Source organism: Suncus etruscus, chromosome 4 (genome assembly GCF_024139225.1).
Source record: "Suncus etruscus isolate mSunEtr1 chromosome 4, mSunEtr1.pri.cur, whole genome shotgun sequence".
In the NCBI taxonomy this organism is placed as follows: domain Eukaryota; kingdom Metazoa; phylum Chordata; class Mammalia; order Eulipotyphla; family Soricidae; genus Suncus; species Suncus etruscus.
Genome location: NC_064851.1, coordinates 198,024 through 219,876, shown reverse-complemented (window position 1 = coordinate 219,876; position 21,853 = coordinate 198,024). Strand labels below are relative to the sequence as shown.

General features: G+C 50.1%; 2 protein-coding genes across 2 annotated transcripts in view; one reads left to right on the top strand and one right to left on the bottom strand.

Moving 5' to 3' along the window:
- Window positions 1-1,796: 1,796 nt before the first annotated feature.
- Window positions 1,797-7,520, top strand: ACR (acrosin). The gene is given in 13 exon segments (XM_049771496.1): window positions 1,797-1,838; window positions 1,840-1,865; window positions 2,657-2,863; window positions 3,130-3,241; window positions 3,243-3,266; window positions 3,268-3,391; window positions 3,394-3,444; window positions 6,367-6,437; window positions 6,439-6,513; window positions 6,855-6,870; window positions 6,873-6,997; window positions 6,999-7,163; window positions 7,326-7,520. Coding segments are annotated over 13 exon segments (1,233 nt in total).
- A 3,740-nt stretch (window positions 7,521-11,260) lies between these two features.
- RABL2B (RAB, member of RAS oncogene family like 2B) overlaps window positions 11,261-21,853 on the bottom strand; it is a 15,438-nt gene continuing 4,845 nt past the window's right edge. The window contains exons 2-8 of the mRNA XM_049771488.1: window positions 16,161-16,190; window positions 15,044-15,123; window positions 14,313-14,392; window positions 12,169-12,280; window positions 11,861-11,958; window positions 11,528-11,644; window positions 11,261-11,452 (exon numbers count right to left, since the gene is read on the bottom strand). Of these exons, the coding sequence (XP_049627445.1) occupies window positions 11,333-11,452; window positions 11,528-11,644; window positions 11,861-11,958; window positions 12,169-12,280; window positions 14,313-14,392; window positions 15,044-15,123; window positions 16,161-16,190 (637 nt within the window). The 3' untranslated portion in view covers window positions 11,261-11,332. The remainder of the gene's footprint in view (window positions 11,453-11,527; window positions 11,645-11,860; window positions 11,959-12,168; window positions 12,281-14,312; window positions 14,393-15,043; window positions 15,124-16,160; window positions 16,191-21,853) is intronic.

The following is a 21,853-nucleotide window of genomic DNA, read 5'->3' as shown; positions in this document are numbered from 1 at the left end:
AGCGTCTGGTGTCATCCTGCTGTCACTGCAAGGACAGTTTCTGGGGTGGGGATGGAGATAATTCTTCTCCTTTAGGCATAGACTGGCCAGCAGAGAGCAACTCTCAAGTGCTGTCCTCCACTGCAACTGAGAGTGAGCAGCCACCTCAGTCCCTGAGCTTAGGACAAGGACCCATGGCCTCAGGCCCCGACTGAAGACCCAGCTCTTGAGATGAAAGTGGAGAGTACCTGAGCCACCTGAGAGAGGGGAGTGGTCAGAGCCTCACTTTGAGTATAAAGTGTGACACTTCATGAGATGAGGTGCTCAGGGAGAGCAGAATTGGGATTGTGACCCTCCTCCTCTAAGGTGGGGTATATGGTTGTGGGCTAGCTCTTCCAGGGATGAGGTGCTGGTGGGAGTCCTGCTCTGAGGCAGACATTCTGCTGCCAGCTGCTGGGCATATGGTTCATCCTGGTCTTCGGGTGACCAGGACATGGGCTCTGATGTATTGGGGACAGCACATGCTTCAGAGGTCTGCGATGAGAGAATGCTAACTCAGAAATACAGGATGGACACAGTCCTGACCACCATAAACATATTTATTTTTAATTTTTTGGAGGCCACACCCAGTGACGCTCAGAGGGTTACTCCTGGCTATGCACTCAGAAATTGTTCCTGGCTTAGGGGACCATATGGGAACGCCGGGGGAATTGAATCCACATTTGTCCTAGCTAGCGGTACAAGGCAGGTGCCTTACTGCTTGCGCCACTGCTCTGGCCCCTATTTAAAAAAAAAATTTTTTTTTTTTTTTGGTTTTTGGGTCATACCCGGCAGCACTCAGGGGTCCCTCCTGGCTCTACGCTCAGAAATCGCCCCTGGCAGGCAGGGGGACCATGTGGGTTGCTGGGATTCAAACCACTGTCCTTCTGCATGGAAGGCAAAATGCCTTACCTCCATGCTATCTCGCCGGCCCTATTTTTAAAATAAAAAAACAAAAACAAAAACAACTTTATTGATTGGTTTCTGGGCCACACCCAGTGGAGTGCGGGTCATCCTGGCTCTACACTCAGAAATCGCCCCAGGCAGGCTGGGGAACCTAATGGGATGCTAGGAATCAAACCAAGTCCCTCTCGGGTCAGCCACACGCAAGGCAAATGCCCTACCGCTGTGCTATTTCTCTGGTCCCATAAATAGGTTTATGGTTCCAAGTCCTGGAGAGTCACATAGGCTCAGCCATTCATTCAGTCCTGCTCGCTCGAGGCCTGGGACAGCTTGTTGGCTGAGCATGTTTGAGTCCTTGTACTGTCCACATGCCTGAGAGTACGCCAAACATCACTGATGCTGGGACCTCTGGAGTCACCAGTGTGTGTGTGACCTGGTCCCATCACATCCCCACCACATTGGTGGGAGAGGGGATCGGTGCTGTGGCTGGCAGAAGCAGTCTGGAGGAGACCCACTGAGGCCTGTGAATGACTGCTGGGCTGAGCACAGCATGCCAGTGTCCCAGGGGTTGAGTTTCCCTCAACTAAGTGAAGGAGTTAGTTGCCTTTATTTTTTTAGAGGGTGACCCTTAAGCCTTTGTGTAGCTATGAATCTTGGACAAGTGACAGAAAAAGTAGGCCCTGGATGTGCCTGTGACCCGAAATCCCCATGACCAGGATGTCCCTGAGCAGGAATCTGGGCATCACCACAGACAGCACCATCCAGCTAAGCCCCTGCCTGGCCCAGGGGGGTTGCCAGCTGATTGGCCAGGAGCCCTCCAAGCCTTGTGAGGTCATGGAGATTCCGTACCAGGCAAGGGCAGGAGGCTGGTGGAGATGCTGCCAACTGCCGCTCTGCTCCTCCTGGCAGTGTCTGTGGGCCGCCAGAGAGAACAGTACGTGTGAGTAAGTGTCAACCTTGGGAGCCGGGGGACACGTACTCTGGACTCTGGGTCTCATGCAGGGGTGCTCAGTAGGGACCAGCGAGGGAGCCAAACTGGGCCTTAGGGGAGGCCCCTAAGTCAAGGTGCTCAATCCTAGAGAGAGACAGAGGCAGTAGTCCTGATTCAACTGACACATGTCCTCCAAGGGACAGTAGCTTAGATACAGGGCCTAGCCACTGCCTACCCAGCACTACTCTGAAGGCTTTTCTTAGGGTTCTCAACACAGAAGTGCCCAGGACACTGCCTGGCCTAGGCCTGCCAAGTCACACTGGGTCTCACTTCCCTAGGCCTTCCTTAGTATCTGAGGGTCCAGGCAGTGTCAGGTCTCTGTCCAGGGATTGCCTCTGACTGGGGGATCAGTCCCCAAGCTTGCACCTCTACATGTGATTTTGGCTACATTGTCAGCGGTTACTCCCCATACACTGTCCTCAGCCAAGTTCTCACCCCGTGTGGGTTTCTCAGCATCACCCTGTGGCACCCTCATGGGCACTGCCCTGATTCTCCTCCCCTTCCACCCCAAGATTGTCCTCACCCCCAGGCCCTTCCAATTCCCTTTGGACACAGGATCTCCATGTTCGAGGTCCATCTGATCTGCTCTGACATCCCTGATTACTGACCAGGTGACCCAAGATGCCAGACTCAGCAACTCTGAAATTCTTTCCTGGGTCCTTTGAACTGTGTCATCCCCCGCCCCACCCCACCCCACCCCTGCTGTGCCCATCGGGACTTGAACTGTACATCATCTCTCTGCAGTGGTCGCTGTGGGATACGGTTCAGGCAGAACCCGCAAGGTGGGCTCCGGGTCGTAGGAGGGCAGAATGCCGCCTTAGGAGCCTGGCCCTGGATGGTCAGCCTCCAGGTCTACACCTACGAAAACAACCGGAGGTTCCACGCCTGTGGAGGCACGTTGCTCAATTCTCACTGGCTGCTGACGGCTGCACACTGCTTCACTAAAAAAAGGTGGGTCCTGGGGCCGGAGAGATAGCATAGAGGTAGGGCGTTTGCCTTGTATGCAGAAGGACAGTGGTTCGAATCCCGGCATCCCATATGGTCCCCTGAGTCTACCAGGAGCGATTTCTGAGCTTAGAGCAGGACCAAAAAAAAAAAAAAGTGGGTCCTGAAGGGCTCCCATGAGGAACGGCACTGTGTCTCCTGGCAGGTGGATGGCTCAGGGAGGCCATGCCCAGGTTTCCTCTCTAGCCAAGCCCATTCAGAGAAAAACAGAGGGGGGCCCATTCTGTCCCTGCAGGGAACGTGTATGAATGGAGGCTGATTTTTGGAGCCAGGGAATATTGTGTTTGGGAACGACCAGCAGGTGAGAGGCCGCCTCAGCTGGAGTCGCTATGTGGAGAGAATAATTATCGCATGAGAGATACATCCGCAGCACTGGAGATCAACGGACATCGCCCTCCGTGAAGATCACGCCTCCGGTCCAGTGCGGGCCCTATATCGGGGACTGCTGCCTGCCCCACTTCAAAGCAGGACCTCCCACGTGCCCCAGACATGCTGGGTGGCCGGGCTGGGCTTCTTAAGAGAGGATGGTGAGGACCCGGGGGCTGGTGGCCATTTCCTGGGTGGGCTTGTAGAAGAGGCAGTCCCAGGAGTAGCCGGGGCCTTGTGCTGAATGCATACCCCCCTTCTCAGCCCAACTGGGCCCACTCTGAGTCTCACGTGGCACTCATTTCCCACCTCCAGGCAGGGCACTGGTCATGTAGGCCCCTAAGCATAGCGGAGGGGGGGGCACTTTGATCTCAGGGTTGCTGAGTGGCTTTGTTTCAGAAAAAGCAGCTGTAGGTCTGATCTGTTTGGGACACTCTGCCCAATGGGAGCTACACAACAGCGCCCATGAGCTCCATGGAGTTCTCAGACAGTGGCTGGGAAAGGTTGTCTGACCTGGGCCCTCAGGCTCTGGGGGAATGGCTCTGGAAATTGGAGACGCTGACCCCAGAACTCACCTGACAAGCAAACCTGATAGAGGTTTTTGGTGGCAGGGTTCCCCCAGGGCCTTGGCATTCCTGCCTGAGTAGAAAACAGCGCACCAGGGCCACTAAGCCCAGGTCTCTTGTTTCAAGACCCCAACTCTGCCCAGCAACCTGCAGCCTGCACTGGGCGGCTTGGGGCTTCAGTGTACTGTGCCAAACTGCCCAGGGACATATGCGCTCTCACTAGTTCGATTAGGTATAGGAAGACATGAAGTCAGACTGCCATCAGCTTCTGTGAGAGCCAAAAATTCACGGCCTGGTAGTCACTGATCTGGTTAAGGGTAAATCTGAGCATTGGGAGAACAAACCCCCATCAATTTTGAGGTTCTTTTTTATTTTGTTTTGGAAATACACCTAGAAGTGTAATAAGTCAGGGCTTATTCCTGACTCTGTGTTTAGGGATCAACCCTGGCAGTGCCTGGGGGACCATGTGGGGTGCTGGGATGGAACCCTGTTTTCAGGCAAGTGTCCTACCTGCTGTACTGCACTTGAGCCCCATTTTGGGGGGGGACCCACACCCAGTGGCAATCAGGGGTTCCTCCTGATTATGCACTCAGGAATCAATCCTGACAGGCTGGGGGGTGGGGTGGGCGGGGAACCCTATGGAATGCCGAGGATTGAACCTGGGTTTGGCCGGGTGCCGCAAGGGCAAGCACCCTCCCTGCGCATGCTATCGCGCTCTGGCTCTCAGCCCGTTTTGAGGGTTTTTCCCTGAATTCTTCCCACACTTGAGGGCTGGTTTGCTAGTGCTGCTGGTTTGTCTGCTTGCTCCTCAGAAAAGGAACCTCCTGTACCAAGGCTGTCCATGCAGCTAGGGGCCCTTGCTTAGAAGGGTATCCATAGGTCTCTTTGCAAATTAGACTTGTTACCACATCCAGGGGTTCCTTTTTAGTGATTCTCAAATGCAGATGCTTTGGGTAGGGGCAAAAATATTTCTAGGTTATTTCTCTTCTTGTTGAATTTTCTTTTTTTTTTTTTTTTTTTTTTTTTTGGCTTTTTGGTCACACCCGGCAGTGCTCAGGGGTTATTCCTGGCTCCAGGCCTTGAAATTGCTCCTGGCAGGCACGGGGGGACCATATGGGACGACCGGGACTCGAACCGATGACCTCCTGCATGAAAGGCAAACGCCCTACCCTCCATGCTATCTATCCGGCCCCTGCATGTTGAATTATCCTACGAGACTTATTTTTATTTTTTATTGTTTTGGGAGCCATATCTGGGGGTGCTCAGTACTTATTCCTGGCTCTCATTGCAGCAGTCACTCCTAGTGGGGCTCAAGACCATATGGGGTGCCAGAGATCAAACCCAGTTGGCCATACACAATGTCCATTGTACTATTGCTTTGGCTCTCTTTTTCTTTTCTTTTTTTTTTATTTTGTAGGTAGTGGGGGTGTCACCTGGCAGTGCCTCCAGAAAATCTGCACTCAGAAATCACTCCTGGAGGGCTTGGGGGATCATATGGGATGCTGGAAATAGAACCTGGTGTCAGCCACCTGCAAGGTAAAAACTACATAGCTCTGGCCCCTCTATTTTCATGTAGCCAAAGTGTTACAGCTGAGGACACTTCTGTTTCAGAACACTTGAATCTTTACAGACCAACTGCTTGGATGCTGTGTTTGCTGTGGGGTTTTAGGGCTCTCTCAATTGTCGTCATCAGTGCCAATGCCTCTAGGGCTCTGCATACACAGAGCTTATGCCTGTGGGCATAAGAGCCAAGGGAGTAGTCCCAGGGCTGAATACTGGCTAAGGGCCCTGTGGCTAAACTGGGCAGCTATGCCAGACATCCCACCACCCACTGTGCTTTCATGTCATGAACTGCTGATGTGCTGGAGATCTTTCAGTCTGTGGGACTACCTGGACAGGAAGTCCCTGTGTACTTATGGCATTGACCAGCTCTGCACCCCTACATGCAGCTAACATGAGCTCCCAGGTCAGAGGCCATAATTACCAATACAAGGCCACTTGCCTTGCTGTGGCCAATTCATTTTCAATTCCAAGAATAGCATGTAGTACCCTGAGCCCTGCCATGAATGATCCCTGAGCACAGAGCCAAGAGGAACCACCGCTGGGTATGGAACCAACTCCAAAGCAAAGAGGAGTGTGGAGAATCCTATCCAGATAGATGCAGACACATGGGGAAGGGCAGTGGAGGGTCTGGTCCCTAGGTAGGGTAGTGTGGCGGTGGCGATGGGTCTTCAGACAGGGTGGGGGAGCTGAATGACAAAGAGCTGGCAGTGGTCTGTGTGGCCTGGATATTAGCTCAGGAGGGGAGTGTGGCTGAGACATCTGCTCGGCGGGGCTTGGGTCCAGGGCTCTGAGCTGCAGTTTGGGGGGTCAGGGAATTGTCCTTGGCACTGGCTGTCAGACCCCTCAAAGAGGCACAGGGGAAGTCCAGACACTGGCGACATGTGGGGCTGGTGGGGGCAGGCTGTCCAGGGTTGTCTTCTGGTTTCCACTGACCACTGAGTGTCTGGGCTGCAGTCCACAGGGTCTCACCGATATTGCAGGAGGCACGTGTGGACCTCATAAGCAGCATGCAGTGCAACTCCTCCTACTTTTTACAACGGAAGGATCCACGCCACCAACCTATGCGCAGGTTACCCTGAAGGCAGGGTGGATACCTGCCAGGTAACTGCCCCACCCGCCCAGCTCCTCTCTGGGTCCCTTTGTAGCACCTATAGCAGGTGAACTCGCCCTGCTGGCTGCTCCCACAGAGAACCAGCTGCCACATTTAGAACTCTGACCCTCATCCTCCCCCACCCCTATCCTCCTCAAGTTCCCAAGGAAATTGCCTCCTCATTGTGAAGGACCCTGGGACAAGCTCCCTTCTCACACCCCCCAAGTCTTGACATAGGGCTCACATGATTAATGACTGATTCATGGTCACAGTGTCCCCTCTCTGGAGCAATTGCCCTTGGTAGGAGGGAGGGTGGTCTGGACAGAGGGTGATCTCTGTCCTTTCTGGGCAGGGGGACAGTGGCGGGCCCCCTCATGTGCAGAGACAGCGTGGCCGAACGCCTTTGTGGTCGTGGGGGTCACCAGCTGGGGCACTGGCTGTGGGCGCACCCGGCGCCCTGGAGTCTACACATCTACTTGGCCTTACCTGAACTGGGATCGCATCCAAGATCGGCATGAATGCCCTGCACATGATCCAGCTGCCCCTCTCTTCCACTTCTCAACGAGTCCCCAGCCTCTACCTGCCAACTACCCGGCAGCTAACCCGCCTTGGCATTTCCAAGTCCAGCAGAATACTCCGTCCAGACCGCCCCTGGGAGACCGCCCCTGGCACCTCAACGACCTCAACGACCTCAACACTATACTTCATCCTGTTACTGTCACTCAGCCCAATCGCCCAACTGTGCCCCAACACCCTCCCCTGACCCGACCCCCGATTCACTCTCCACCCGACCTGGGGGGTCTCCCCTACAATCCATATCCAGTCGTCTACCGGCCGACCTCAGGTCCGTCCTCCAATTCGTCCTCCATCCTCATTCTCATCCATGAAGCCTCCACAAGCACTTTCTTTTGCCAAGAGACTCCAGCAGCTCATAGAGAACCTGAAAGGAAAACCCGTATCCAGCGCCAAGAACTATTACGAGGCAGAGGCCATTTCGGAGAATGTCACAATTCTCTGACTCCTCCCCTAAGTGGAGGCCATCCAGGAAATGTCTACCTTCCGCACTCACCCCCTACAGTGATCTCGAAGTCCCAATGAGCCCTTCATTCCTGTGGGGGAAGATGATGTAGAAACCCAAAAGTAATAAATATCTAATACATAAGTAAACAGTCTCCCTGGTCCCCCTCTGCCAGGTATCTGAGTCTGAATCTCAGCGCCACCCAGCCCCGCTGCTTCATTCGTGCACATTATCTTTTAGCTTTAGTTTTTGAAACAGGAGCAAGGGGACCGAGTTTGGCCTTTGTCACATTAGGGGGCAGAATCGATATATGCAATGGTTGAGGTTGGCTCTGGTGTATGTTCTCCTGAGGGAATAAGCACTCTCAGTAGCCTTCTCAGGGCATGAGTAACCCCCCCCCCAATGTGTCGTTCCAGAGGGCAATGAGTAGACAGATCCCGATGTCATCCTGAGGTGATGAATAGACCCTCCAATGTGTCCCTCCTGAGGTGATGAGTAGACCCCATGTTTCCTCTGGAAGGCATGAGTAGAGATCCCCATGTCATCCTGAGATGATTAGAAGCCCCCCATGTGTCACCCTGAGGTGATGAGTAGACCCCCCTCAATGTGCCCTCCCTGAGGGCATAAGTAGACTCCCCATGTGATCCTGAGGTGCTTATAAAACCCCATGTCCTGAGTAGACCTCATGTGCTGTCCTGAGGGGCATGGGTTCCCCCATGTGTCCTGAGACATCTAATGTGTTGGTCTGAGGGCATGAGTAGACACTCCCATGTGTTCTCCTGAGGATATGCACAACCCCCCCACTCCCGGCTCATTTCATGAGCTGGATTTCCAGAACCTAGACCCCAGTAGGACATGTAGGCAATGTCCACTGTCCACTACAGCCCCCTTGGCTTTTTGGTGGGCGGATTTAGTGACAAAACTGCATTTGATTTTCATGACAAGCTCTAGTTAAAATTCTATTCGTTCTGGTATCAAGCAAATTAGTAAGAGAATTTGCAGGGCATGAATGACAGCACAGTGGTTAGGGCGTTTGCCTTTTACATGACTGACCCAGATTGGATCCCCAGCATCCCCTAAGGTTCCCCGAGACTGCTAGGAGTGATTTGTGAGTGCAGAGCCTAGAGTGGCCTGAAACTATAAAATATTTTTGCCAAAACTTTTAGGAAAGATAATGGAGTTGGTTTTGGGAGGTACCCAGAAATGCAAAACTGAACTTTTTCTGTGTGAGTGTGGGGAGAGGTCACACTGGCAGTACTCAGGAGCATTACTCAGGTCTGTGCTTGGGGGTTGCTCTTTGGCTGTGCTCTACTAAGGCAGTGGCTACCTACTAAGTCCAGAGGTTTCAAAACAGAACCAAGAAGAACGAGCATCTGGGGTATGCTACCTACTCAAGAGTTTGTCTTGGTGGTTTTTCTTTGTTCCCCTATCCCCACCCTCAACCCTCATTTGTTTTTTGGTCCACACCCAGCAAAGCTCAGGGATTACTCCTAGCTCTGCACTCAGGAATTACTCCTAGCGGTGCTTAGGAAACTATGACCTGATATTGATATTGAACCTAGACTGGTTACATGTAAGTCGAACACACTACATACTGGCTCCAGCTTCAATATTGTGTTATATGTATATATGTATTTTTTTCTTTCGTTTTTTTTGAGCCACACCTGGCGGTGTTCAGGGATCAATCTTGGCTTTGCGCTCAAAAATTGCTCCTGAGTCAGCTGCATGCAAGGTAAACAAACGCTTTACCACTATGCTACCACTCCGGTCGGTCCCAATAATGTTTGTTTTTATTTAAAAGCTGCATGGACATACAGGCAAAAACTTGAACCTGGAACTTTTTTTTATCAACAAACATGGGGCAGGTCTGCAGCAATGCAGGGCCGGAGAAGAGCTGAGGGATTGGGCTAAAGTGCATTCAAAGGAACACTGTGAGAGGGAGCAGGATATACTGGTTATGGATGTGGTGTTTGAATTATGTGAGGGCCCGGTGAGATAGCACAGCGGTGTTTGCCTTGCAAGCAGCCGATCCAGGACCAAAGGTGGTTGGTTTGAATCCCGGTGTCCCATATGGTCCCCCGTGCCTGCCAGGAGCTATTTCTGAGCAGACAGCCAGGGAGTAACCCCTGAGCACTGCTGGGTGTGGCCCAAAAACCAAAAAAAAAAAAAAAAATGAATTATGTGCAAGAGAAACCTTAATAGCATTATAAACCACAAATATTGAAAAATTTAAAAAAAACAAAGGACTGAGGCATCGGTGAATACTGGAAACATGCTGAGTGAAAGCAGACAGAGACCACATACTGTTCTGTTTATACAAACCATCTAGAACATCAGCTCATAGATACTATGGTTATCAAAGCTGACAGGGTTGAGGGGTAGCCATGTGTTTGGCCAACATGACTGAAGAAAAAGGTTTTACTTTCAGATAAGTCAATGGTTTTCAGACTAGAGATGATTATACAGCATTGTAATTGTATTAGATCGATCAATTCACTTTAAAATAATAAATTTTGTGTGCTTGGAGAGACAAAGGGTTCAGGAGCTTGCCTTGCATGCTATCAACCTCAGCTCAATTTCCAGGGCTACATAGCCAGTAGAAAACCCGTGAGCATAGCCAGGTGTGGCTCAAAACCAAACCGAAACCCAAAAACTAAAGCCCACAACAACCCACTGAGAGAGAGATAGAGATAGAGAGAGAGAGGGGAGAGGAGAGGAGGAGAGAGAGAAGAGAGAGGAGAGAGAGAAGAGAAGAGAGAGAGAGAGAGAGAGAGAGAGAGAGAGAGATGAGAGAGAGAGAGAGAGAGAGAGAGAGAGAGAGAGAGAGAGAGAGAAACCATAGCTGGGAGATGAGAGAGTGAAAAAGGATAGGGGTCTCAGAACTTCTGGGGTGGTATGTGACAGTGGGCTCCAAAATTCATTTTCTCGGGAAGAAGGAATAGAGTCCAAGGTCAGTTTTGGGAGAATAGACATGCTGTAGAACTTTTATTGGAGAGGAACTGGGGTCAGAATGATAGCATGGTGGGTTACGGCATTTGCCTTGCACATGGCTGACCCAGGTTTGATTCCCGGTATCCCATATGGTCCTCTGAGCCTGCCAGGAGTGATTTATGAGTGCAGAACAGGGAGTAACCTGAGCTCTGCTGGGTGTAGCCCAAAACCAAACAAAAAATCCATATAGGAGAGGCACCAAGTGTGTGTGCAGTTCCAGATGCACTCTTTCTGGGTTCTGCTTTGTATGTGTCTCAACAGAGTGAAGCAGAAGCCGCATGCCCCAATCAGGGCATTGGAGAGACATGGGTCTGGAAGCCAACACAGATGCAGGAAATAATTCACACATGGTTTAAGAGAATAAAACAGGTTCAGGAACTCCCACAATCAAGCCTTCCGTTCCTAAGAAGCAGATCAGTGATAGAAAACTGAAACCGCACGTGGTTTTTCCCTGAGACCCAGAATCTTTATTAGCAAGTGCCATACTACAACCCTGGTGTAGTCACCAATCCAAAGGATGCTTCCATTTAAAGGTGTTTCTGACCAAAGAGTAACAGATTCTGAATAACATGGAACCCAGTAAATCCAAAACTAGAGGGGTTGCAGGTGCTGGCCATCCTGTTCCCAAGAGCACGGCCATCATGCAGGCTCAGGTGTGTGGCGTAATGGGATGTTAGGTCTGCAGGATGCAGTCAGGGTGACTGGATGGTGGGTCTGCAGGACTCAGTTGGCGTGGCTGGGATGTGGGTCTGCAGGATACAGAAGGAGTGGCCAGGATGATGGGTCTGGAGGACTGACAGGTGTTACCTGGACATTTTGACTCAGGGCTGGAGGTCTTCTGGAGGGGCCACATGTTCTGACTCAGGAAGAATATGGGCTCTCGTGGGACCTGGCTGCTCCTGCTTGGGTCCATCTTCCTCCTCCTGCTCCAAGTCGAAATTCTATGGACAAGGCTGTGGTGAGACCCTTTACCCACTGGCTGTGGCAGTCCCTCTCCCCACTTCCACCAGATTCACCTCTAACTCTTGCAGGACCTCGTCCATGAAGTCCTGTGAGTTCTGCTTATAAGACACAGCTAACCGGATGGCATCATTAAAAGAGCTGTGGAGAGATGTGGCAGTCAGAGTCAGGGCCTCCACCAAACCCAGTCAAGCCACACTCACCTTGACTCTGCGTGTTGTCAATGGCTTTTGGCACCAGCCTGAGCCCAATGCCCACCTCTCCTGGCCCATCTACTTCTCATGTCCCACCCCACCCCACCATCTGTAACAGACCCCTTTCCTGGTACTGCCCGTGCTACTTCCCAACTGGCCCCCCCAACCTTGCTGTTCTGTCTTGCTCGTAGTTACCTTCACGACATTGGTGCCATCAGCAGCTGAGACAAAGTACAGGGGCAGGGAGAACTTCCGAACAAAATTGAAGCTTTTTTGGGTCATCTTTATGTCTGCTGCAGAGAAAAGGCAGAACAATGGCCTGTCCATCAAGAAGGATGGTGAGGGATTTCAACCCAAGTCATGGGAAGTCTCCCTTTCCAGAAAGTGGGCTAGACAGGGATACCCCAGGAATATCCATTCATCATGGGGGTGTGTGGCAGGGGCTGCCTGTTGGGGAGGAAGAACATGTGGGATTGCTGACACCAGATCAGGGATGGTCCCACCATCGATTTTATTGGCCACCACGATGCACGGGATCTCTGGCCTGGACTTCCGAAGCTCCGCATACCAGGTGCTCAGGTTCTTGTACGTGACTTTCCTTTGGACATCAAATACCTGACACAAACACAAGGAGATATTCAGGCACACCCATGACCCTGTCTGCCACTGCCACAGCCACAGTTGGGAGACAGTGCCTGTGCTCATCTGGTTCAGGAAGCCCCAACACCATGGGATTCAAGAGGCTGCTTTAGGCTGGAGTGACTTGCATGTGACTGATCCCTGAATACAGAGCCAGAAACAAGCTGAGCACCAGGGTACATCTCCCCCTACCCTCTCCAAAAGGATCTGTTTTAGAACCATCCCATCTGGCTAGGCTGAGATTCACGTGCGAGAGGTACAGCAGGGCCCCCCAAGCAACAAGCAGGGAGAACCCCTCAGCATAGCTAGTTGTAGTCCCCAAGCTAAAAAAGTGAAGTAAAAGCTATTCCTTCTGTCTCATCAAATCACCTCTCAAGTAGAACTATCATTTTACTAATTAGCATAGCTTGTTACAAATGGTAAGGTTCCTGTTTTTTCCTGCATGTCATGTTTATGGTTTGTTTATTGCTTCTATAAATTTAAAATTTTTCCTTTACCACTGCAGTCCTCATTTGAAGTCTCAGCCTCATGGAAAGTGCATGGACATACCTATGGTCATGGCCAGGGTGTATGTGTGTGTGTTCCATGGAGCTTTCTCAGGCCTATTCCAGTATAAAGAACCCTGGGGTCCTGCCACCCTCATAAGGGTAATCCCAGGAGCTTATAAGATGTGTGGGCTGTGCTGAGCTGACCCTTGGCTCATCAGCCACTTCTGATGGGATAAGGAACACCCAGTTAGGGTTCAAGGTGAAGGGGATTCCTTGGCCCCTCTGAATAATTTGTCTGGAGGAGGTGAATCTGCCAGCCCACTTACAGGGCACACAGAGAACTGGTGGGGAACAGCTGGACAGGTTACTACAGGAAAGTGGGGCCAGAACTGAGGGTCAGAGATGCCAGCCAGGATGACCCCCCCCCCCCGCCCCCGCACCATGTGCTCTCCTTTTGTTTGTCCCAGCTATCCCACCATCCCAATCCCTTAGGCACCACTTTCAACCCTTTGGAAGATTTCAGGAGATTTTGTTTAAGGGACAGTGGAAGGCGCTCTCTGTAATAACTGTACCTTCTTCCTGCTGACCATGAGCCCCCAACTGTGAGGGTTGGGTGGGAACACCGTGTGGCTGTACCCCAACTCCCTCTGTGAAATCACAGCTGTCCAGTGAGCGAGCATGTAATAGGGCCATGCCATTGAGGGTGGCACAGGCCCACCTTAATTTCCTGAGACATGCGCTACCTCTGTGGCAGATGATCAACCCCTATTGACAGCCTACGTGGAAGGGCCAATGTGGGGCTGGGTCTCAGAGCGGCTGGCCCATGGCAAAGGGCCACTCAAGCCTGGGCCCACCACCAGCAGTCAGGAGCCGTCAACTGGGTCATCCAGTGGCCTACATGCAGTCAAGTCTTCACAGCAAAGACATCAATAATCCTCTTGCACAGCACCCATGAGAATTATAAAATGGTCACATTTGGGGTCATTGTGTTGAGTTCCTGAATGCTATCAGGGAAGTCTGAGGGAACAGTCTTCAGAGACTCACTGCTTGGCTCCCTGCACCAGTTGCTCACCACCCATGGCAGCACACTGAGAGGTGCTCAGAGATTTTCACATGGATGAGAACAGCTGAGTGTGTGGCTTGATGGGCAGGGGGATGCAGTTGTGCCCAACTAATATTGTCTGCTTTAAGCTGCCCACAGTTCACAGTCCCTGGTAGCCCCCTCAGTGTCCTGGGGGATGGGACAGACACCTAGACCGAGAGAGAGTCTGGAAGGGGCTTCCTGTGGTCCAGCACCTGCACCCAGAACATGGCTGACAACAGGGTCAGGGAGCTGTTGTCACTTTCACTATTTCCAGGGCCATCTGCTATGCATGCCCACACTTAAAAACAAAACAAAATAATAAAAGAGAACCTTTCGAGTCATAAATGGCATGAGATCCTCCCCAGTAACCCATAGTGGAGTGTCCCCACTCCGCACTTCTAACCAGACCTGCCCGTGTTTCCCAGTGTGGTCATACCATGATGCAAGCATGGGCCTTGTGGTAGTAGGACGCGTGCATGCTCTGGAAGCGCTCCTGGCCAGCCGTGTCCCAAAAGTCTGCAATGGAAGATATCTGTCTACTGGGCTGGACAGCGACCAGACGCCCCCTTCCCCAACTTACTAGATGGTTTTCACAGAAACACAATGTGCCTGGAAAAGAGCACAGTGCTCTGAGCAGGCTGTCATGGCCTGACACAGCTAAATGGATGTGCCTTGTACAGGGCCACGGAGCCAGGTGTATACTGTGTGTGGGACCATGGTGCCAGATGTGTGCTGTGTGCGAGGCCATAGGCTGGGTGTGTGTTGTTTGAGGGGTCATGGGGCCAGGTGTGTGCTATGTGTACGTTGTGTGGTGAGGTGACACAGGGTCAGGAAGAAGAGAAACAGAAGGCACAAGAGGGAGAAGGGAGGTGTCCCCTTGCCTCTACCCTAACTGTGTGGTCCTCCAGTGGTTCCCAAAGGCTAGGTCCAGAGAGTGGCAGAGTGAGGGCATGTGGCCTAGTCTGGGGAAAGGATATGACTTCATAGACAGTGAGACTCTGTGGAAGACACTGCTCAGAGCACGGTGTATCCAGCTAATGAGCTAATGAGTCCAGCTGGCCAGCATGCAAGGTCAGAGCCAGGTCCTGAGGAACTCGGGTCCTCCTTACACTCCACCCTGTACGGGGGTCTCCTTTCAGGCCCTCCACGCCCCTCCCTGCTGCTTACCGACAAGGACAGTCTTGCCGTCCACGGTGGCTGTGTGCTTGTACAAGGTCAGGGCATACGTAGACAGCTGCTGGGGCTGGCTGCGTGGAGGTAAGGAACCAACAGGAACTGAAGGGGAGGGAAAGCGTTGGGGACCCAAGAGGGGGCTGTTCTTGCCTCCTGGGATTCAGATTTCTAACAGTAGGAATGTTGCAGGCACAGTGCTCTGATGTGGTGCTGCATCTCCTACCGCTGTCGGTTCCTTGTTTAGGAGTAATCTGTGTCAGGGTTGACATACTGGTGTATTTCCTTTTCATGGTCTGGGCCTCATGTCATTAGACAGCATCTATTCTTGTCTCTTATCCCGTCTGTTGTTATATAGCTAGTTTCTATGAATGCATTTGGCTGCAGAAATAGCTACAGAGATTGCTGGTACTAACTACAGGGAAGGGCCACAGCATGGGTGGCTGGAAGAGTGTTCTGGCCTCCCAGACCTTATGACCATGGAATGGAGTTTATGAGAAGCTGTAGTAAATGAAAGCAGGTGTGAGGAATGAAACCAGGGGTGTTCCAGTGGCTCTGAGGATGGGATCCTGCCAGGAAAGCCAGACACAGGCTTTGGGACCAACTCAGGGTGAGTGTTCACAGCCAAGGCAGCCAACAGGCTTCTCCTGGACTCCACAGCTTGTGTGGAGCCCAGAGGGAACTGGCACTCAGAAGGACCTTTAATCTGTGAATCCAGATGAAGTGGGTGATGTGGTGCCAAGCGCACTTGGCAGGAGGTAGACAAGAAGCTGTCACTCTGCACCCAGGCATGCATGTCACTGGACTCATCAGGAAACGCTAGGGCATGTCTCACTGCCAAGGGACATGCTACAACAACTTGGCACTGGGTGCCCCTCTTCCCAAAGGCTCTTTGTACCAGTGGGTCTGTGAATGCCAGAGAATTTAAGTGCTGAGTTAAGAGTGGGTAAACACCCAGCCTAGTGTGAAACGTGAACTCAGAGAGAGGACAGGACACTTCGAAGCAGCACAGAGCCATGTGCCCCTCGACTATGCCGACCCCAGATCAGGGCAAATGGAGGGTACTGACCCTAGTGGGCCCTGGGGTCAGCTGTGTCTCAGATTTGAAGGATACAATCCATCCAGGAGAAACCGCTCCATCAATCTGCAAGGGATGTGTGGATTATTAGTGCTGCTCTGTGCCCTCCTTCCCACAGTACCCATAGCTTGGAAGCACCAACCCACCTCAGCACCCAGCAGCCTCTGAGGATGAGGCCTGCTGTTCTCTATCTCTGCAGCCTGCTGTTTCTGGTCCAGTGCCCAAAATTGTGGCAGGGACGTACCCCCAGCAGTTGCCCACCAGTATTAGAGGGAAGCTCAGAGCTCTGTTGCCCATGGGTAGTGGGGTCTATGAGAGAGTTGTCGGCTCAGCCTCCCTGGCTGAGCCTGTTGACCCTGTCCATCTGTCCCGCCCCAAGTTCCCCAGCCATTGCTACCAGCCGACTCTTTACACCCAGACCTTGTGAAGCACCATCCTGGTGCTGGGAATCAGGAACACGTACTGGCCCACCAAAGGCCCCCAGGTCACCGCCGAATCCTCCCAGATACACCTTGACACTCTGTCCACCCTCGTCATGTGACAGGGCAGCAAGGCTATGCCTTCTACTAAGAGACACTTCCCCATACCCTGGGTTCCTTGTGCTCAGGCATCACCCAGGTCATTGACCTATATGCATTGTAGGTGACTCCAGCCAGTAGTATGTCTCTGCTTGGATGAAATGTAAACATTTCTGAATGTTCATTACTACCTAGAGTGCCTAGGACCTCCCGAGTTCCTAGGACCCACTGTTCAGAGTGCAGGAAATGGATCTATTACCCCATCTGAAAAGGCTAAGTGGAGAGCCCGGGTGGTCATGCCGAGCTCCAATGTTCCTGTGCTGGGTCCATGTGTTACCCCAGCCTGCTCTGGAGCCTAAACACTATGGTCAGAGCAACTAGACGATGGTGAGTTGCAATGCCACAGGAAGCCTGCGTGATGGAGACCCAGTCTCCTCACAGAACTTCATGGTGCCTTCATCTCCATACAAATGCAGCAAGAACCAGGAAGGCCTCAGCTGGGACAATGACAGGAGATGGGCCTGGCACAGGGTGACATAGCTAACAAACTATGAAACGGCCCTGAAGCAGTGCTGCTGAGCAGTACAAACCTGAAGGTGATGTGTGACCAAGACACAGATGGCGACAGCAGGTGGACACTTACAGTAAGGAAGGAAGAAACCAGTGGATGTTCACAACACCAGGAATACCTAAGCACAAATCCAAGACTCTGCTGTGCTCACACAGAGGGAAAAGAAGAAACAGATCCCTGAGCTTCAAAAGAGATCACATCAGTCCACACAAGTATAGCAAGAAAAGGACAAGCCTTGGGCCAGGCAGATGCTCAAAGGGAAGGAGCTCAGGTTTTGATGTGGGAGATCTCAGTTCGATCTCTAGCATCATGGCCAAACAGTGTTTTCTTCTTGCCAAATATGAAACAGAGCAGACAATGACAACAGTTTTACACAAAACAAAACAAAACACGGTCTTGGAAATGCCCAAAGGTTAGGGGCCCAAGCTTGATCCCCAGAACCACTGCAGATACCTCCTCAAACCAAAACAATCAAAACCCAAAAAGTGATTATAAATAAAAATTATAAACAAATGTTCACCCACAAACTCTAGTCCCCATACAACTTTTGGAAATATACAAACTAACAACCACACGTCAGAAGAAAAATATCTGAGTAGTCTATTAAAAAAAGGGGCCTGACACACTAAAATGGGGAAAATACTATACATACCAATAAGTTCTTATCAAATAGAGATGGGAACACACAAATCTTGTAGTGCAATGGGACCTTATACCCTGAACATTGACATAAAGACCTGGCACAGGCCTCAGAAGAATGGGCATTCTCCATTCACCCCTGATCTAGAGAAGGCATCTACAAAACATCCAAGGTTGTATATAACATCACCTGGAAGCATTCCTCTACCAGGGAAGACCCTACAGCTGCTCTGACATCGATCTACTCAAAAGAGGCTTCCCTTAACACTGAGAAGACTTAACAAGAACAATGACCTGCTTACTGGACAGGGCTTGCTGTATTGCCCCTTAATTGTGAGGTTTGTCTATAACATCACCTGGAAGCAATTCTCTACCATGGAAGATCCTACCACTGCTCAGACATCAACCTGCTCAAAAGAGACTTCCCTTAACACTGAGAAGACTTAACAACAACGACAGGCTTACAGGACAGGGCTTCCTGCATTGCCCTTTCATGGTGAGGTGAAATGAGAAGACGCTCCACATCACGACTTCAATGTAGGATATGCAGATTCCAGGATCTTTAATACAGAAACATGATACCAACAACAGAGACTGTGTGAAAAGAGTGTTGGCACTATGGACAATGTCTTGGATTGGACAATAACTTGCCTGAAGCCTAGAGTTAGTCTTATGCCAGGAAACTTCAGGGGTAGGATCTCTTTGTATTTAGGCCAAGGTAATTTCTTTCCATGCCTCTCATATTTTGGTGGGCCTATGCAAACAACAATTGCCACTCTAACACTGTTTTTACTGTGCTCCTTTGACTCTAATTCTTAAAAAAAACCCACTTAAAATTTGAGGTTAACTTAAGCTAATATGCATGTACATGGAAATGTAAAAAATACTATGCCTCTAATGTTTAAGGAGTTACGTAAGTTTTATGGCTTTAGATTGCCTTGTGTGCTGTTAAGAAATATTATAAGAAAAATGAAAGACATTCTTGCAATAATAATTTTCAGACACAAAAGAGAAAAGAGCTGGAAGTTCCAGCTCACCTCAGGAAGCTCACCACAAAGAGTGATGAGTTTAGTTAGATAAATAACTACATTTTGAACTGTCCTAATAATGAGAATGTATGAGGGAAATTGAGAACCTGTTTAGAGTACAGGCGGGGGTCGGGTGGGGAGGAGGGAGACTTGGGACATTGGTGATGGGAATGTTGCACTGGTGATGGGTGGTGTAAAAAAAAAAAAAGAAATATTACAATGTGTTACAATCTGGGGACTTGCGGGACAAAGTAATTGTACATGGATTCTGTTTTATTTATCTTAACTTTCTTTGGCTGAAAGTTCAAAGTTAAGATATCAGCAAGGGGACTTCTGAGAATTATGTATGGGTGATTGTCCTTCCACTGTAACTTTACCTTGTCCTTTCTTTGCATCTTTTGTTCTCATAATTCAAAGTAAAAAATTAAAAAAAATATATAGAATTACATATTTTGAAAAAAAAAGGGGGGGCCTGACTCGTATTCAAATAGCCACCATAAGGTCTGAGAGTTGTTGTGTATGTAAACATTTTATGGGATTATTATGTTACTGACCCTACCCTGATATGATTGTACCCTACCCTAGGGTGTGACCTGGCATTCTGCCCCCACCCTAGGGTGGTACCTGATTCTACTTCCACCATTGGGTGGTATCTGATCCCACCATTGAGTGGTACCTGATTCTGGGGGATAAAAACAAGGGTCTGTGGAAGGCGAGGGGCTTTTTGGCTGGAACTGATGCTGAGGCTTTGGATTTCAGTCTTGTCCACCGAATAAAGCTAATATTTCCACAAGCCTGACTGTCTGCGAGCTGTTTACCTGCTGCTTCACCTCAGAACCACCGGCTGAACAGGGTGGCAGGTGAGTGCTCCGAGCTGGAGGGGAAAGACCTCATCCTCCATCCCTCCATCAGTCAACCTCTTCAGAGGCTGACTTGCAACAAGAGTGACATCAGCAGACTGGGGGTTCTAGCTCAGCACCACATGGTGCCTAGAGAACAGCTGAGAGTGACCCTGAGCATTGAGAGTGCGGGCAAAAAAACAACACAAAACAAAGAAAAAGCCTCAAATGGGAGAGGTTCACTGGTGACAGTTACCAACGATTTAATGAAGTTACACTAATCCCACACACAATTCTATTCCAAGCTGGGCAGAGGAGTCAGAGTGATAGTACAGCCTTGCAACGCCTGACCTGGGTTGGATCCCTGGAACCTCGCAGGGTTGCTTGAAGCCACTAGGAGTGATCTCTAAAAACTACAAATAAAAATAACACAAGAGCAGACAATTTGCTTAGCCTCTTTTCATTTCATTTCCTTTTTTTAAATCACAATCTCCACAAGAGACAGTTATAACATTGGTCATGATTGAGTTTCAGTCAAACCATGTCCAACGCTCATTCCTTCACAAGTGCTCATTTCCCACGACCAATATTCCCAGTTTCCTTCCTACGCTTCCTCCTGCCTCCTCTATGGCAGACATTTTGTGTCCTTTTTCTCTTTTAATCATATTGACTTGCAATACTGTCCCCAAAGGGATATCACGCCTATCCTTTTCCTCTTTCAGCACCTAGTGGTTGTCCAGAGTGATCATTTCCGAGCATCACTGTCACAGTGGTCCCTTCTCTGTCCTAACTCTAAACCTAATTGCACTCCTGTTCATTGTGGCAAGCTTTCTACAATGGACCAGTTCTCCTGTCCTCATTTCTTTTTTTTTGTGTATTACCATGTTCTCATTTTTTTTTTTTTTTTTTTTTTGGTTTTTGGGCCACACCCAGCGGTGCTCAGGGGTTCCTCCTGGCTGTCTGCTCAGAAATAGCTCCTGACAGGCACGGGGGACTATATGGGACACCGGGATTCGAACCAACCACCTTTGGTCCTGGATTGGCTGCTTGCAAGGCAAATGCCGCTGTGCTATCTCTCCGTTGTTCTCATTTTTTTAATATCCCACTATTGAGTGTGATCATTCTAAGTCTACCCATCTTCCTCTGACTCATGATACTTCCCTCACCATGATACTCTCCATATCTATCCATGTATAAGCATATTTCATGACTTCACATTTCCCAACAGTTTCATAGTATTCCACTGTGTAGGTGTACTGTCATTTCTTGATCCACTCATCCATCCTTGGTTACTTGGGTTGTTTCCAGATTGTAGCTAATGTGAATAGTGCTCCCATGAACACAGGAGTGAAGAAGCTATTTCTGAATGGGCACAGACACTTTTCAAAAGAGGACATGCAGATGCCAAGAGGTATAGGCAAAGATGCTTAGCATCACTAAGCAGCAGGGAGCTGTCAATCCAAATCACCTCATATTGTTTAGAACAAGGACAGTGAGAGAAAAGGCTGGAGAGGAGGCAGAGAAAGGGAAGCTGTGTATGTCCAGGGGTGAGAATGTCGATAGGTACCGTGTGGAGGGACTTCCAAAAGTCAAAAAATGATGCAGCAATCCTATTTCTGGGGGGAAATAAAACCACTTCAGTGAGGGTAAAAGCCATCCCTGAGAGAAGTGAGATAATGAGATAGTGAGGGTAAGCTGTACACCAAGGGTCATTGCAGCAGTCACCTGACTAGACCATGAGGAGACACAGAAGCTTCTTTTGGTCTGGTGATGAGAGAATAAAGAAAAGGTGAACATATCTAAAACAGATCATTTTTCTGAAAGAAAGCCCTGCCATATGCAACAACCTGAGTGAACACTGAGGGCATGAGACTACTACATAGGGTAATCAATTATAATCTCACTCATATGCAGAATCCAAAAATGCCAAACTTAGAAAACTTACTAAGACATAGAATGGCAGGATAACAGGGAGAAATGAAGATATCAAAAGGTATAAACTTCCGATTACAAAATACATGTCATGGAGCAGTAATCAAAATAGGGTGACTAGACTTGCACATAACATAGAGAGCTTGAGAATGAGTCCTGGAGGTGTTCGAGGGACCGTGCCATAGGGTCTGCTACATGTAAA